This window comes from Pinus tabuliformis, chromosome X (assembly GCF_031772625.1).
Source record: "Pinus tabuliformis cultivar Carrire ecotype Pingquan chromosome X, CPIR1, whole genome shotgun sequence".
NCBI lineage: Eukaryota > Viridiplantae > Streptophyta > Pinopsida > Pinales > Pinaceae > Pinus > Pinus tabuliformis.
The window spans coordinates 572,261,602-572,279,819 of NC_142308.1; the positions used below are offsets into that span (position 1 = coordinate 572,261,602).

An 18,218-nucleotide genomic window follows, 5' to 3' on the forward strand; every position below is an offset into this window, starting at 1 on the left:
GCCAATGTTTATCAATTTTTACCGATATTTTGGTGGTATCTTAAATTTGCTGATGTTTGCCAATACTTACTGATATTTTCTCAATTCTTATGACTTTTGGGTTTTCTGGACCCTTGCCGATGCCAATGTTTGCAACATTGGTTTAAAGCATCCACCATCCTTGTAAATCTATATTTTGTAATAACTTGAACATTACTCGTCATCAAAAGAAATGATTAATTAGCTGCAAGTGTTCCCATAAAATATACAGACAAAGACATATGGAAATGAACCTGACAGTTACTCCTCCCAAAAAAAGGTGGATGTCCATTTAGGAGCTCAAAAAGAATGGCTCCAATGCTCCACATATCAACCTGCAACACAAGAAAAATATCAGTTCAAACTTCAGGCCATTACTTAGAAGCTTTAAGATATGAGTATAACAAAACTATGCCTCCACCTTTGAATCATACTCCTGAAACTGCAAAACTTCAGGAGCCATATACAATGGTGATCCACAGACAATCCTTGCCTGCTCATCTGGAGACAGATATCTGCATTCAAATAATTTATCATTGACAAATAGTTTGGCACACTAATATGCAAAAACAATGAGCATATGTTGAATTTTGTAGGTATGGTCAGTGTTCATAATTTATTTTAGCCCTCCAAAGTCAAAAGAAATGATAAATATGATATGTATTTCAAGTCGGCTTCAGAAGAAGGAAATTAAATTTTTGAAATTTAAATTATTTGTCTCCACAAAAGTCAAGTCGGCCCTCCAAGAATTACAAGTCGGCCAGCCCCAAAAGACACCTATTTAGACTCATAAGATGACTATATAAATGCTACTCGTCCTCCTCCTCAAGGCACCAATTCAGATCACACGCAGACAATTCTTTTGTTCATCTATGAAGGAGAGAGAGAAAAGGGGACCGAAGTTGACCAGATCAGTCCAGCATTGACCAAGCTATCTTTCACCTCTGTTTGACTTCGCACATGTGGGAGCAGAACAAAGTTTTCTCTGTATCTTTCTGGGCAGCAGTCCGAATTCTGAAGAAGGTGCAGGAGGCCAAAATTATGAGAGGCCGAAATATCTCAGTTTGACCAGGTTTGACTTGGGCTTGTTTGCTAGGTAGTTTGACTTTATTTGACTGGAAAAATCAGATTGTATCTCTTGTTGAACTGGACAATTTCTCTAAAAAAAGGTTGCTGGGATTTTCCCTAGAAGAGGGTTTTCCCAGGGTAAAAATTTGTCTCGTGTTTGGCTGTCTCTTTATGATCCTACTGTAATTATTGTTTCTATTGTTGAGATATTCTATGTAATTGCTTAATGATAAATGTGAATTAAAGAATGATTAAACTAAGAAATCATTAGAATTAATTATCAGATTAGAAGGTCTTGTAAAATCAAGATGGAATCAGAGCTATGGTGAAAGAGCAGCCTTGATGAAATTCTAGTCCTATAACCCTAAGTTCAGGACAGGAAGCCTCAGACCAGCAAAAGGCAGATTAAAGATATTGGGTAATGTTGGCTTTGAAGGAAGCGGTTATGTGTTGATTAATGATGGAGCAATACATTTTATCTACTGTTGATTTGACCAATGTTGCATTAATCGTTATCGGGATAATATCGGTGCAGGAAAAAATCTGAAAAAATCGTAATTATCGGGAAATAATCGGAAATAATCGAAAAAAAATCGTTTGGTACAAAAATATTCATTTTTTTCCATTTTTTTTCAATTTTTTTAATATCTAAACCATCTACAACATAAAATAAATACATTGACACGTAAATATGATAAAGGAACTAATATATAAGATGTTTAATATCATTTCTAGTGCTAAAATCACACATAACATTGAATCATGTCCTGAATAGTAAGTCCTGACTCCTGAGTCCCAACTCAGCCTCAAAATATCAACAAAAAATATAATAATGTATCTCATCATGTCATAATGTCATATACAATAAAATGAAGAAAATAACTAAAGTCTAATCCTATTGATTTCCTCTGCCCCTCTTGCAAGAAAATGCCACAGCTTTCCCTTTCCCTCTAGATGTAGATGCTGGTGCTGGTGGAGTTGGCAGTGGAGTCTGTTGTGCTCTAGAAGCTGAAGAACTAGAAGTAGGAGCTATAGGAGGTAGACCACGTCCTCTATTGGTGGCAGGGGTAGCCCAGGCAGGTGGTGTCACCTAGAAACATTACAATCTCCCAATCCTGAAATCCTGAAAAACTGATAAGTCTGCTGGATTTTGAATGAAATCTAAAATTCTACTTTCCCCATATGAAATCCAATGAGGCCGGAACCACTCTCAAACATCCTGAGTCATTTCATGGTAATGTTAAAAATTTAAGTAAAAGTGATGTCACTTTTACTTTAAGCATTTAACATTACCATGAATAGCATATCAATACTAGGGCCTAGACTTGATCATTAAGCTGCCCCACTCAAAAATTATTTGTTTCTTTCAAAAAAATTGCATTTCGAACATTTAGCATCCCTTATAAACCACGCTGCCCCGACCCTCGGCGATAAATTGGGAAAAAAATCGAAATTTTTTCGAAAAAATCCCATATAAAAGAAAAACGCGAGTATTACTCGCAATAATATCGGCTTCGGGAAAAAACCGCGATAAAGCGATAATATCGCAATATTATCGTGATTTTAACAACACTGGATTTGACATGAGCAATATTTCCTGAAGCATTGTCTGTTGGAAGAAAATGATGTCAGCTACAACCATACATTGGACCCAGTCTGAGTTAGCACCTTGTAGTCTTGAGAACAATTTGTCCACTTATTAATACCAACAGAGTTGTAAATGGGCAAGTAAATTAGAATTGAATCTATGACAGAATTTGCACATACAGAGAGGGAGCATGTGTCAATCAGTTGGTACCTAAACACAGAGCATTGCAAACTCAAAATAACAGGGGCCTTGTAGTCATTCTAAAGACTGATATCCTTGTGTAAGTCTGAGAACAAAGAACAGAAATTTAAAGACAAGTTAACCAAACACCTCAGAATCTATGAATGTGACAATATGAATTACGAAGGCAATTTTATCTGCAAATAAATGATGTGTTCCATGTCAATTTTTCTGAGTACTACCCATGTTTTGCAAGGCTGTTGCTATAGACATGATTTAATGTTGTCTTGTCTACTGTCTTTGATCTGAGTATATCGAAGAACTTGTCCAGTAGAAGATAATTCTTCTGTTGATCATTTGTTTGTCTACAAACATGTAATATGATTTCTGATCTTGTATGAGAGGGCAGATGAGGCAAGCTTGGAAAGCATTATGGTTTGCAAAAACAATGTGGACGAATCGTTATGTCTGACTGTTATCAATGCAAGGGCTTTTAATCTAAATAATACACTACACAGAGAAGTGGATACCCAATTCAACAAAGCTATTGAGACTTGGCTTTGATACCTTAAGATATGAATCCAAGAGTGGTGCAGTGGTTAGGTGAAATTGGCATGCGATCTCAAGATGTGGTTTGAGTAAATCTTGCCTTAATCTTGTGATTAGTTAGACGAACATGATGGGAAAAATGAAGTCAAGAAATGTTTCTCAATCACACTCATACAAAATCTTGTACTAGTTCTTGAAGATCCTAATAACAGGATCAAAAACTGATTCAAGGGACTTCATTGACATACTTTGGAATTCTGTTACAGGGTCAGATCTCATTAAGAATGAGCAGTATTGATTCAAGATCTACGGCCTAGGTTAAGCTTAAACGAAGGCTCACGTTCAGGCCTGTTTGGGCAGACTTTGAATCCTGTTTAGAAAGCTATCTAAAGGTAGTCTCAAGAATGTCACTAATGACTCAATGAGAACTAATTCGAGACAAGATACAGCCTGCTCATGGGAGATGGACTAAGTATGATCCATACACCAGTACCAAGATCATTTGAAGCGTGTTGGATTGAAGTTTTTGTACGAACCTGTGAAGGGATATTTCCCTTGGAGATATTGCATTATATTCCAGGGTATGTGTTCGGAAGCTATGTTTGTACTGCTGTGAAAACATCTGATATGACTAAGGGCCCTTTCGTCAAGTATGCAGAAGATGCCTTGCATATGCTACTAATATGGTCTGTTGAGGTTATGATTGGATAGGTTGAGATATGTTCCCAATGCTATAGTGCCATTGCTTGATCCCTGCTGTTGCTGGATCAGATTAGTATGTGGCAGAATTTTCTTTCAATCATTTGAGATATGATTCAAGAAAGTAACTCCAAAGTCAGAAGGAGCTGAAGGGCTCTCTCATAAAACAAGAGAAGTCATAACATTTGTGTTAAAGAATGACCTCCCTCTTCGAAGAGTTGGTAGTCTTAGGGTTTTGTAAACCCTAGAGAAGACCTGAAGGATATACTTTGAATAAAGGTTTGTGAAACCCTAGAATGTGCCCAAGGATGTTGAATGCTAGAAAGAGCTCATTGTCTTGCAGCTGAGCCTTTATGGACAAATTCCGCTAAATGAAGAAGCCCTACCCTCATGCATTAGTAGCTGATGATGAGATCGAGAATGATTAGTTTGCAGATGGTTATCAATGATTGCTGCAAGAAGGCAAGGATCAAGAGGGAGCTGATAAATTTCATTTCATCCTCAAAGATAAGACTTAACATTTCTCTTCCTTGATTATTATTACTTTATTTTTGGTCAGCCTCTTGTCTTTTTATCTTTTGCTTGGTTATAATCGTTTCTTCCATGACCTCCTAGCAAGGGTTGCAGGTACATTGTAAAGGCTGCCAAGGCTTTGGCAGCAAATGAAAGCATTCAGAAGAACGAAGCAAAGCTTGTGACAAGAGGATTCTCCCAGAGTGATTTGTGTTCAAGAGGGAGGAATTGTACTAACATCTAGAACCATGTCTGATGACCGGAAGAGCTCCTAGTTCAGAGAGCAGCAGACCAACAAGTTTGGATGAAAGATGTGTGTGGAAATTGTGCCAAGATCTAAAGGGAAGTCAGTGGCGACTTCCAAGTAGATATACAAGATCAAGCATGCAGAAGATAACAGCATGGAGAAGTACAAAGCAAGATTCATGAGGATTCTCCCAGAAAGAGGGAGAAGGCTATCTGGAGACATTTGCTCCAGTTGTCAGGTACATGTTACCCACCATTTTGTGGGTGATATACCTAGGAGAAAAAATTTCTCCATGATGGTCCTCAGTCGGCAGCCAGCAGCCCCTTACAGCCACCAAATAGCTCATTGTGCCATTTCTCCGCCACCTGAGCCAGCCATGTGTTCCCTCACCCATCTGTTATGATCGTATGTTTGAAGGTAGGCCTCCCAAACCTAAAAATATGCCTTGTCATTTGGTAATTGAGTATTTAAGTTTATTTATCATGGAAACTCTTTGGCATAGTTAATGGGGGGATTCAGCAAAAAGAGTGGACTAAGTCTGTGCCCCTGTCCCCTAGGTCTCTTTTGGAATGTTGACCTTGAACCCTAGTCCTGTGGGATATCTTTTACTGGCCTTTGGGCTTCTAGGATGGTATTACATAGAAAACCCTGATTTTGGATGTGTGGTCCCACTCCCCGAATCGCATATATCACTCCCCTTCTGCTCATTATAACCCCTCATCTCTTCTCCCACTTGGGTCCACATTTCTCCACTGGATCCACATAGGGTCAACCACCCACTCCCCCTTGCCCACATCTTGCGTCGAGCCTGGAACGATGCCCCGAAAGTTGATTCAGATAAAAAGAAAAGAAAAAGCATAATTGGCCATATTCAACACAAATTGTACCACAAAATGCAAACGATGGTCGGGACAAACATGTTTAGTACGTGGGCAAAAGCCACTACATGAGCTCTATCCCTTCCATGGTCGTCACCCTGGTTCCAAGAGGTCCTAGATAAGTCTCCTTTATCATTTAAAAACCCATGATTTTCCCAATCCTGGTGGGCAATGAACTGCCCCACAATAAAAGGGGTATCCACTACTATACTTTATACATCATGTTCTCATTCCTTTGAGCCCCAAGCAATTAACCAAAGAAAATCATAAAAGGAAAAAGGCATACAAAGAAGGGTGGAAAAATCAAGGCTGGGGTAACTCATGTACCATGATTGCTCCCTCCTACACATCATTTACCCAAGTGTGGGCTTCCCTTTTTATTGGCTACCCTTGTACCATGGCATGTAACCCAAGTTGTTCCCCTTCATCCCCTACTTTGTTCCATCATTGTATCACATGCCACCACCATTTGAAGGATGTACCATGGACATATCACCCCCTTTGGAAGCAGAAACCACCTAATAGGATGATTGGTTAACCCCCTTTGGAGCTTGGAGACATTAGCACATGCCAAAGCCCATTATGGAAGGGCATGCCATTATGAAGTGCCCACTTGTTTTCCATGGTTTGTAAATTCTTTTACTTGATTGCTTTAATGACTTGATATGTTGGAAGGTACAAGGACGCATTGGATCTTATGCAGGATTGCAGATGGTCTCCATTTTGGGTTTGGTCTCCCTATACGGGGTCCTAACCCTCCAAAGGGCTACATTGGAAAATGTAGGGTGTGTGTAGAGAGCCATTGGCCTCCACAGCAGCAAGTATCATTCCATGGATCCCTAGAGTCATTCAGAGATCACTTATGGTTCACCTATTAGACGAAGAAGATGCACCTAAATCATCATGCCCAGCCAGCCCCATAGTTACATTATGCAATTGGCAGATCACCCAGGACTTGTATGATGATGTGGCATCATTTATACTATCATACGAGCCCTTGCAGATGGTCTATAGACATCTTTGATTTGTTTGGAGACCCATGAGGACACTTGTGTGGCCCCACACCCACTTGGGAGCACCGCAGGTTTATGACTTGGAGAACAAGGGGCCACCCCCTTGTCCACTACTTTTGGGAGTCATGTTTCACATTATGGCACATATGGACTTCGTTAGGCTTCCTCCAAGGCCCAACGACACGCATTATTGATCATTCGACCTCTTGAGAGGCTTATTCTTTTGATTTTGAGCTAGTTTGGTGGGCTTGTCACAAAATGTCAATTATCTTGCCAATTATTTTATTTTAGGGTTAAGCCTCATTAGGAAAATCAAATTCATTTGGACATGTATAAATACAAGTGATGTCATTTCATTATAGCATCATCACTTGGTTTGGACTTGTATCTCTTAAGAGATTTTCACTATCCTTCTTGGTGGACGAAATTTTGGAGCATGGAATGAATTTTTATGTTTGGATTACTTTCTCTTGTCTTGGAGCTTCTTGATTGCCAAAGTTTTGATGGTTGGATATATCCTTATACATGTAAGTGCAATTAAATGCTATTCTTTCTTTCTATTTTGTCGCATACATTGTTGCTGGAATTTCACTATACTAGGGCTAATTTATTGCATCCATTTATATGAAGTTGTGGAAATTTTGTTTCTAGATAGTGATGCTTCATGTATGTGCCATGTATAATAAATGAATGTTCTTAGGGATACTTCATTGAAGAAATTCATCTCGACAAGCAATCTATTTGCAAAACAAAGTGTAAAACCTTTGAAGTTGCTTTTCTTTTGCCCTAATGCTAAGCGAAGCTGTCTTTAAGGCCTCCTTGACATAGAAAATCAAATCCAACTTGATAATCATTCTTGACTCCAATCTCCCCAAAGGATTAGGCACTGGTCTACCATAGGTGATCATCCTAAAACCCTAAACGTTTCCCTTCCTTCTCCCTTTTCTAGGTCTAGCTCCATTGGGTCACCTAGGGCATCAAATTTCTTGCAAACCACCCATTAAAAAAGTTCGATCTCTTGGCTCCTACTGCACCAATGTGTCTCCTAGCTACCCTCCAATTTTGAAGACATTCTGACAATGGGATTTTGAGATATCTCAAGCCCTGCCCTCGAGATTGAATATTGCCCTTGGTTTCCTTAGGCTAGTAGCCTCATTGGGATCATCATATTGCCTTTATTGAAAATTGATTCTTTGATCCCTTTCTCTTCCCCAGTTGAGTCAAGTACATCAATGGTTGTCAAATCCCATTACCTTGACCTATCTGAGGGTCCACTTGGTCTGGTGTGGTCCCATTTCCTATCAAAGTTTATCCTTCAAAAACTAAGTTCCATAAGGATTTTAGGGATTAGGAGGCTCCTTTACAAATCATATTCCTTAAGCCTAGCCCTCAAATCCTCATCAACCCCTCCTATAGAACCCTACACCTTGCTTAAAAAGCAAGCAAGCCCTAATTTTGAGTTTCTCATGGGAAAGGGTTATTGGAATCACCTCCCATCCATTTCATTAATCTATCCTTCATAGGCGATTCTCTATATGTATGAGGTCTCCTCCAATCGATTAAAGTCTGTAAAGAGTAGGGAGCTTTAGTTGTGGTGACAATGGGTTATTGCTCCAATGTTTCCCTTGACCTAGCAGTTGTCCCTCTAAGATCCCCTTCTTCGAGGACCCCTGCTAGTTTGAGTGGTAACATTTTGGCACCGTTGCCGAGGACCCGAGATGTGTGTTGTGTTCCCCATACGACATATTGACATATCATTATTAGCGACATTGTTGTAAGAACGAAGCCCTAGTTCTTCATTAAGCCTTAAAGTTAATGCTTGCGGGGTGAAGCAAGCATCTACCAAGGCAATTTAATTCACCCTAGCGACTCCATTTTAATCCTAATATGTAAAATCATAGAAAATGGACTATAGTAAAAGAGAAATTAATCTTGGTTCTACATTTGCAAAACTCACTGACCAAGGCCTTCAAGAACTGCAAAAGAAGTTAGGTAAATATGCAAAATTTTATCAAAATGTATTGGAAGGTATGGATATGGAACTCATGCTCGAGTTTTTAGGTCACAACAAGTGCAACTCGACATAATGAGGGGTCTCTATGAGGAGGATCAATGTTGCCTCCTCGACATTGCTCGCCTAACCTGTGCTTTGAATATTCTGACTGAGCAAATCAATGATAGATGTTATAGTCAACCGCAATGTCCCACAAAGGGTAATCAATTAGATGACATTGAAGAAAACTAAAGTGTAAGCGAGAATGATGAGCAAATGTCAGTTATAGATTGGAAGACAATGGCAATGAGAAAGGGAAAATATCCTCTGAGGATGACAAAGTGTTGGATCTTGTAAGCCTCCAAATCACGAAAGAAAGAATGGATGAGTATAGTAGGTCATGAAGGGGGTTAGTAAGGGAATGTAATTCTAGTGAAATATTCTTCCGCTTACACGAAGAAGAGGTGAAGCTTCATAAGATGAAATGTGAATATAAAGAGAACCCTACTAGTGCTCTCCTCCTAGAAGCATGTTACCAAAATCATGTAAAAAAATACCTTAGCAATTATTCTTCAAGAGAAGAGGGAAGAAGAGAGCCCCCACTTGTCGACCAACCAAGATGAAGATAACCTTGAGGATCTCAATGATGAGCAGGAAAATGAGTCCTCATTGGGTCCACACGATGAACAGGATGATTTTGAGAAAACATGTGTTGGGGAGGATGAGGCTATGGAAAGTAAAGTTGAGGCTGACCTTACCTTTCTTGAGGGTATCACTCCTGATGACTCTCCTTTTGAGAACCTTGAGAAAGGTGATCCCATGAGCTCCTTGGAAGATGACATTAGAGATTATTTCCACATTGAAAAGGAGAAATGGGAAATTGTTGGTCCTCAATTTGATTATGCTCCCATCTATGATTCCAACAAAGAGGATAAGGCTGAGATTGTTTTTCCCTTTCTCCCGGGCATTACTTGCGATGACATATCTATCAATACCCTTGGGAAGGAGAATTATTATTTTCCCTTGCATGAAGAGGGACAGTTGGAAGTAATCGATTCTCCTTTTGGGAAAAATCCAATCTTTGATGCTTATAATGAGGAAGTGATAAGGCTCCTATCTATCCTCCTTGTGAAAATATATTTAAATCACTTGAGCCTTTAGATTATGATTTTCGGGAAGTAAAACCCATTGAATATGACACTTCACCCTTCCCTTTGCCTTTCCCTCTTATTCATCATCTTGATTCTTCCTCAAATGAGTCCCTCGTGTTGAGAAATCTGGGGCATTAACATTAGGTGATTTCTCTTCAATTAGTGACTGCTTGTAAATGCTTTTTACTTCTTTAGATTAGGATCTTTTTCTTCTAAGATTATTAGTGTTCTTCATCAAACAGTAACCAATGCATGAACATAAATAGACAAGCGACACATAATATAGGCTATGAGCCAAGGCCAAAACCTCTCACTCTTTGAGAGGAAAACACGCACAAATTCTTCTTATAGAGATTCCAATTGATGAATACCAAGACCAAGATCCTTGACCTATTAGCCACTCCAAGACCAAGACACAAGTCCTCTTGACAGTCATTCTTCTTCTTGTCTCCTCTTCCACTTTGACCTTCTTAAAATCACCAAGATCTTATCACTGTCTTCACACTGAGATCTTCTTTACTATGAGATCTCCTTGTTGTCAGAGACCTTGCTTCATATGATGTCACCGTGTCCTTCCACATGGTACCATTAGTTCTTTGATCACTTATTCCTGTAATGACATTATACCCTGCTTACTGTGGTATCACCAAAATTTTGTCTACCCTCTCTGCTCTATACCGCACTGTAATCCGAAAGGTCATATATATATATATACATACAGTTGTCTAGCTAACATGACAACGAATGGTAACATGACACCAAACTGTTCTTTACCAGACTTACTACTGCATTTTGTCCATTCGAACTCAAAGATAAATCCGAACCTCTGTTGACAATGGTTAGCTATAAATAGAACCTCGTTGTCCCTTCTTCATCCAAGCTTGTCTTTGTACTAGAGATCCGAACTCATCTTTTGTTCTACCCATCCGAAAAACTTAAAGAGATGTCTGAAATTCTCTGTGGAAATGTGAAGACCCTACACTCATATATATAGTAGTTTGTCCGTAAATAAGCCGACCTATAAAATCGAATAGGTGTGTCTTCATAGGGTGAGCCAACATGAGTTCTTTCATTCATTTGGAGGCCGACTTGAAGAGGAGGATTGTGCTTGTCTTTGGAGGGCTTCAAGACACTTTAATAGACTCATATAGATTTGACACATGCTCAAGAAGAGCTCTTCATACATGACATTAATTCTTTTGACTTTAATGACAAATCCTAAGGCTCTCAATGGGAGCCATACAAATAAAAACTCTTGCTTATGAAACCCATGAGGCAAGGCATTACAAAAATAATTTTATTTACTTTCTTTTCATCATTTACAAAGATCATAATTACATGTCATTATGAAGACCGAACCTAGTTACACTTTTCAAAACTCCCTCTTAACTAGGGAGGTATTCAAAATGGTACTTGGTCATTCTCAATCTGAAGAATTTCTCATAAGAAGAATCGGATTGGTAACCCATCTATCTAGCATCATATTTAACCAGCATTGTCACATAGCAAGACCTTGACTAACAACTCTATCAATTTCTCATAAGAAGAATCGGATTGGTAACCCATCTATCTAGTATCATATTTAACCAGCATTGTCACATAGCAAGGCCTTGACTAACAACTCTATCCACATGATCAAAGCACAATGCTGGCGAGACCAATGATTTATAGACACCATAATCATTGTCTCTCAAGGTACATACTCCACTCGGGTGTTCACAGAGTATGACCTACTTTGGACTATTCTTATCTTGGATAGCTAGTCCTCAAAGAATATCAGTCCTCTACGACTACTCTTATCTTGGATGCCCTATCTCATCCTCAAAGAGCATCGGATGCCAAATGTTTACCCAATCCTCCATTCTGTCTTCCCAGGTGAAGACCAGAATGATGTGTCTATCTCTCCCTCTCAATTAGGGAGGACATATCAATTCCAGTTATGGAATGTACTCATCCTACAGAAGGGATGTACCTAAGCTCCCTCTTGGCTTAGGAATTTCCAAGTTTCTTCCAAGTAAGAAACTTGTTTTCAAGTTCCCTCTTAATTAGGGACCTACAGTAGCTCCTCAACCAACTGCTTGAAGAGCTCTTTCCTTTGATGTCATGAATTTCTTTTTGTTATAGATTTCTGGAAGGGCACTGTGTGATATAAGTGATTCACCCAACGTTTCGGATAGGAACTCCATCCATCATCAGGGACCAAAGAGAACCTTGAGAGTAAACGAGTGTTGGAGCGCCTTTTTATAGGAACCTATCTGGATTATGTATTCGTTGATTAACGGTACAGAGATAGTAATAATATTAGAAATAATATTTGATTAGTCACATAATGATTGAAATTGGTTAATTATGGGTAAAGAGTTTAACAAGAAGGGCAAGGAAATTAGAGTTTTGACTAAAGGACGGAGGGAGGAGATAGTTGAAATCTATGTTAAGGATAGTAGATTGACAATTAATAGAGAGTTAAAATTCAATAAAGAATTAAAGAGATAAAAATTATATAAATAATTTTCGAAAATGGAAATTCAAAAAAAAATTGACCGTTTTCTTGGTTCAGATTTAATTAGATAATGATAGAGATTGATTAAAAAGGACTAGGAGAATTATGGTAAAAAGACTTAATAAGAGATAGTTATTTGTAATTAATTGAAGAATTGAAATTACTAGATAAATTAATGCCATATGAAAATTATATAAATGTGTTTCATTAATGTGAAATTTCACATGACGATTAAATTAAGGATTATTAAGATGAATGGAGATTAATGGATCACTAAAGAATTTCTTATTTTGTGGATGATGGATAGAAAATAAAAATTAAAGAGGTTAAGAATTAAAGAAGAGAGATAATAATAAATTTGTATGGGGCTAAGAGGTAAATGTAACTTTTAAGATGAATTCGAGAGCTAAAGAGAACGACAATTATTTAAGCTAGCCAACAAAAGGGAGAGAAAAAAGGAGGACAGAGATCAGGGTCAGGTCAAGAGTCATGGGTGAGATGGTAGATGACAGGTTTCCAGGATTGGCTGAGCCTGTAAACATCTTCCCTATTAAAATTATCAAGATTTTTCTAAATTTCGAGGGCTTCTCATATAATACGAGTGGTAAAAGGGTTAGAAGCAATTATATTTTATTGATTGAAACAAATTAAGTGCTTAGACTTATATGTGTGCTCTGCGATCGTAAACTTTGAGAGACGGTTATAGTTGGTGTCAACAATATGTTCCTTGAGGCGAACTTTGAACGGACGACCCGTTTGACCAATATAAGATTTACCACAAGAACACGGGATTTTATAAACCCTTGATCCTAGCATTGGATCTGATAAGTCTTTGGGTGAACAGAACAATTGCTTGAGGGTTTTGTGGGGTTTAAACATAGTTTTTATGCTTTTCTTAGCCAAAATCTTGGCAATAAGATCGGTGGTCCCTTTAATGTAAGGGAGGGTGACTTGGCCACAAGAGGGAGAGGGGTCTAGTTTTCTGGGTTTAGGGTGAGCAATAGATTGGAGCGCTTTAGAGATCTGAGCAGAGGAATAGCCATTGGCTTTGAAAGCCCTGACTAGATGGGATTTTTCAGTTGAGAGAGATTGGGGGGCAAAGATCTTTAAAGCTCTCGAGAAGAGGGTTTTGAGAACACTAGAATTTTGGGATGGGTGGTGATGAGAAAGGGCATGGAGATAACAGTCAATATGTGTCTTTTTTCTATAGACTTGATGAGAGAGGGAGCCATTGGGAAGGCGAGTAACAAGCACATCTAAGAAAGGGAGGGATTTGTTGGATTCAATTTCCATAGTGAACTGGATAATCGGGAGATGCTATTGAGATGGGACTGAAAGGCATCAAGGGTGTGGCATCCGTGTTGCCAAATGCAAAAGGTGTCATCAACAAACCGAAACCAACATTTGGGTTTGAGATGCCAAGAGTTTAGAGCTATGGTTTCAAAGTGTTCCATAAAGATGTTAGCCACTATTGGCGACAGGAGGAGCCCATTGTTGTCCTTTCGTTTGTTCATAGATGGTACCTTTAAAAGAGAAGAAGGTCGAGTTAAGGCAAATTTGGATTAAGTTGACGGTTTCTTGGTCAACTAATTGGGAGATCAAGTGAAGAGATTTGGGGACAGGGATCTTGGTGAAAAGGGAAACAACATCAAAACTGACCAACAGGTCATTGTCATCAATCAGGATGGATTTGGTCTTCTCAATGAAGTCCGCAGAATCCTTGACGTAAGAGGAAGTGGAGCCCACAAATTGTTGAAGATTGGTGGCTAGATATCGACTCAACGCTTGGGTAGGAGCTCTAATGGCACTAACAATGGGACGGAGGGGGATATCTTGCTTATGGATTTTCGGTTGACCATAAATTTTAGGGGTTGGGGGGCCTGGGGAATGAGCTTGCGCTAATGATGATGGACTCTCAAGGTTCTCTTTGCTCCCTGATGATGGATGGCGTTCCCATCTGACACGTTGGACAAATCACTTATATCACACTGTGCCCTTCCGAAAATCTATGACAATATGAATCACTGTGGAAGTCTTTGATCACTAATGAATTTATTTGTCAAGCAGTCTTCATCTTTTGGGGATTCTTCATAGGGCACAGACCATCCATCACTTTCATCCATGAGTCAGTGATGTCATTATTCCTTTCATCAGAAAGTGATCCATTAGTCTTCATCTGGCCTTGCTTCATGTCATGCTGCCTTCTTCATGCCATATTTTCCGAAAGAATCTTACATCCTTCTATATGGTCCTCTTGGAAGACATCCACAGTTCTTCCCTTAGCAAACCTGCATAAACCTATCCAAATATTTGTTCAAGAATAAGAAATGAACACTTAAATCAAAATTACCTCTGTGATGGTCTTTCATCATGACATCTTTCAGTGTGCATCAACATCCTGCATACATGTTGACATATCTCCCAAAGATATCCATTGTCAAGGGTCTCCATCTTTTTCATACTTCCATCAGAGTCTTCATATCTTTCCAGGAGATCTCCTAGTCAAATCTTCTTGGTCTCGGATGTTGAATGCCTTCTTCCATGGTTGCATAGTCTATGATCTCTTTCTTTATTTCTTCACATATTTCATTCCCAAAAACTTCCAATCAAAGTTCCTCTAATCATTGTCAACCACCTCATTTCATATGAGGACATATTATGTTGATTTTATCTAGTGTGACCCATGGCTTTCGGCATCCTTTCATAAGAGGAGATTCCTTTCCTTTGATTATGCTTCTTAAGATATAGCAGTGATCCATGTTACCTGCGACCATATGACATGACATTATAGTATTAAATACAAGCATACATACCTCATTTACCTTTAGGTCATCTAGGCTTCTTTCAGCAATTTCCTTGATTGAAAAGATCTTCAACCCCTTGATCTGCTTCATCTCTTATGTCACCATACCATCATCCCATGAATTCCACAAGTTGGAGCTCCTGATGAAACACTTGCTTCCTCTCTAGATCGGTGAACCCTCCAATGAGGATTCCACCAGAGAATCTTGAGGATCTCACATATCCTTATCTAGTAGATGTTTACTTTTAAGTTTTGACTGATGTGGACTTGTCTTGGATGACTTCTTCCTTTTTACTTGATCTTTTGATGAGGTCACCAAGAGCTATATCCTTCATAGTTGATTACCAGACATCCTTCATGTTTCCTATGGTGATGTCACAAGCTCTTATTCTAATTCTTTTCCTCTTTCAGCGTCCTCCACTTCTTTGGTGAAAGGGACTTCTTCCCTATCTTCCTTGTTATTTCCCTTCTTAAGCTTAGGACAATCTTTCCTGTAATGCTCATAGCATTGAATCTTAGCTATGTTCTTCTTTCCTTTCGACAAAATGTCTGAATCCTTTCATTTGATCCTTCAATACTTTTGCCCTCAACCTGTCATCTCCTATCTTGCATAGAAACCACAAGTTGTTGAATGGGATAGCTTTCTTATCCTCATAGACATTTGTTACCTTGTTCATTAGTTAGTGCATTTAGAACAATGAGGATTATCTCTTCCAGATCTTGCAATTGAGATCTTATGAAGATAACCCTTTATCCTTTGATACCTTCAATTTGTCTAGACTAGATATAAGTGACTCCTTTCTCGCATCTTCAGAGAATACTTCTACCAGCTTATCATATATATCTCTTTGATGTCTCCAATATTGCTATATGAGGGGACCTTTCATAAGAATCCCTTTCCATGTATTCAAAGGAGACCTTTTCATTGATATGTTCAATGACTTCACTTTCTTCGAGGACTATGTCTATCCTCCTTTTCCATGCAAGGAATTTCTATGACCCAACCAGTTTATAGATGTCCTTGCAAAACAAAGTCATTTTACCAAATTTGATTATAGAATGAAATATACTTACTTGACAAGTGAAGATGAAATCTTCAACTTGATCACTTTGATGGTGGTTGAAGAAGATGTATTAGTGCCCCTTTTGGATGATCTTCTTCCAAATGAAAAATCCCTTCTTCAACAAAGGAGATTGCTCCTTTTATGATGTTAACGCCTTTCGATCTAGCTTCCTTTGTTGATGGTGATGGATGAGGATGTTTTTTATGCTTCCTTGGATGATCTTCTTCAAGGATAAGGAAGGGATCCTTGCTTCAATGAGAGCGAACTTGCCTTATATCTTTTGAAGATGATGACAATGACTTCTAGCCTTCTTGACTTCAAGATACTTCGTCTTCTCGGTGGTGAATCAGTGCAGATCAAAAATGCTTCTAGGGTCTCCAAGATGATGTGATCTTAGTCCTAGAAATGCTTCTCTTGGATGTCTAACTTTGGGCTGCCTTGCTTTGTAGATCTCTTCATCTTGATGAGGGTCTTTGTGGTCTTTTGCTAAGGACTATAGGATCCAACAATCTTGCTGGTATAGCCTTTTAGTTGCCTTGATTTATGATCCCAAGACTCCTTCTAAAGTATACTTTCTTCTTCAATGTAGATCTTGATATGGCTTTGATATCCTTTAACTTGCTTTGACGCCTTCCTTGAAACTCGATCCTTGAGTGTCCATTTGATTAGATGCCCTACTTTAACTGTCACCTTAGCTCTGATACCCTGTTGAGAAATCTAGGGCAGTAACATTAGGTGATTTCTCTACAATTAGTGACTGCTTGTGAATGATTTTTATTTCTTTATATTAGGATCTTTTTCTTCTTAGATTATTTGTGTTCTTCTTCATCAAAGAATAACCAATGCATGAACATAAATAGACAAGAGACATAAAATGTAGGCTATGAGCCAAGGCTAAAACCTCTCACTCTTTGAGAGGAAAACCCGCACTGTAGTATACCTAGGGGGGATAATATGGGGTACAAAGGGAGGTACCCAAGGGAATAATGTAATAATGGGATGGGCCATAGTAATAAATAAGGTGGTTAACCTGTATCATATAAGGGACCACAAGTAATTGGTAATAATGTAATGGGCCCATGGTATTAGATAGATGGTATTGACGGAACCATGGTAATGACCCATGGTATTGTATGTATGAGGCCTATATAGAGGCTAGAGACTCCACATTGAGAGATGTCAAGCATTATTGTATGAATAGGCATATGGCTTGTGGAGTGTTCTCCTTCCTTAAGGAGTGAATGTATGGTGTTGCCCTACCTTAAGGGTTTGTTATTAATAAAGAGAAGAATTTATCTATATTCAGAACTTGTTATTTGTGGTGTTATCTAGAGTTATTGGGTATATTGGTATCATTTCATATATTTGCAGGTCAGAGCTATAACACGCACAAATTCTTCTTATAAAGATTCTAATTGACGAATACCAAAACCAAGACCCTTGACCTATTAGCCACTCCAAGACCAAGACACAAGTCCTCTTGACAGTCATTCTTCTTCTTGTCTCCTCTTCCACTTCGACCTTCTTAGCATCACCAAGATCTTATCACTGTCTTCACACTGAGATCTTCTTTATTGTGAGATCTCCTTGATATCAAAGACCTTGCTTCATATGATGTCACCGTGTCCTCCTTCCATGTGATAACATTAGTTCTTTGATCACTTATTCCTGTAATGACATTAAACCTTGCTTATTGTGGTATCACCGAAATTTTGTCTACCCTTTGTGCTCTATTTCGCACCGTAATTCGAACTGTGTCATATATATATATATATATATATATATATATACTGTTGTCTAATTGACATGACACCGACTTGTTCTTTACCAGACTTACTACTGCATTTTGTCCATTCAAACTCAGAGACAAATACGAACCTCTATTGACAGTGGTTAGCTATAAATAGAACCTCGTTGACCCTTCTTCATCCAAGCTTGTCCCTAGAATAGAGAT

The 18,218-nt window shown here is 38.6% G+C and overlaps 1 protein-coding gene across 2 annotated transcripts in view; it reads right to left on the reverse strand.

Moving 5' to 3' along the window:
- The window catches only part of LOC149141306 (serine/threonine-protein kinase ATG1t-like), a 188,477-nt gene that overhangs the window by 73,733 nt on the left and 96,526 nt on the right, over positions 1-18,218 (reverse strand). For both annotated transcript variants that reach the window (XM_089446926.1, XM_089446925.1), the window contains exons 5-6: positions 440-533; positions 273-353 (exon numbers count right to left, since the gene is read on the reverse strand). In XM_089446926.1, the coding sequence (XP_089303052.1) occupies positions 273-353; positions 440-533 (175 nt within the window). The remainder of the gene's footprint in view (positions 1-272; positions 354-439; positions 534-18,218) is intronic.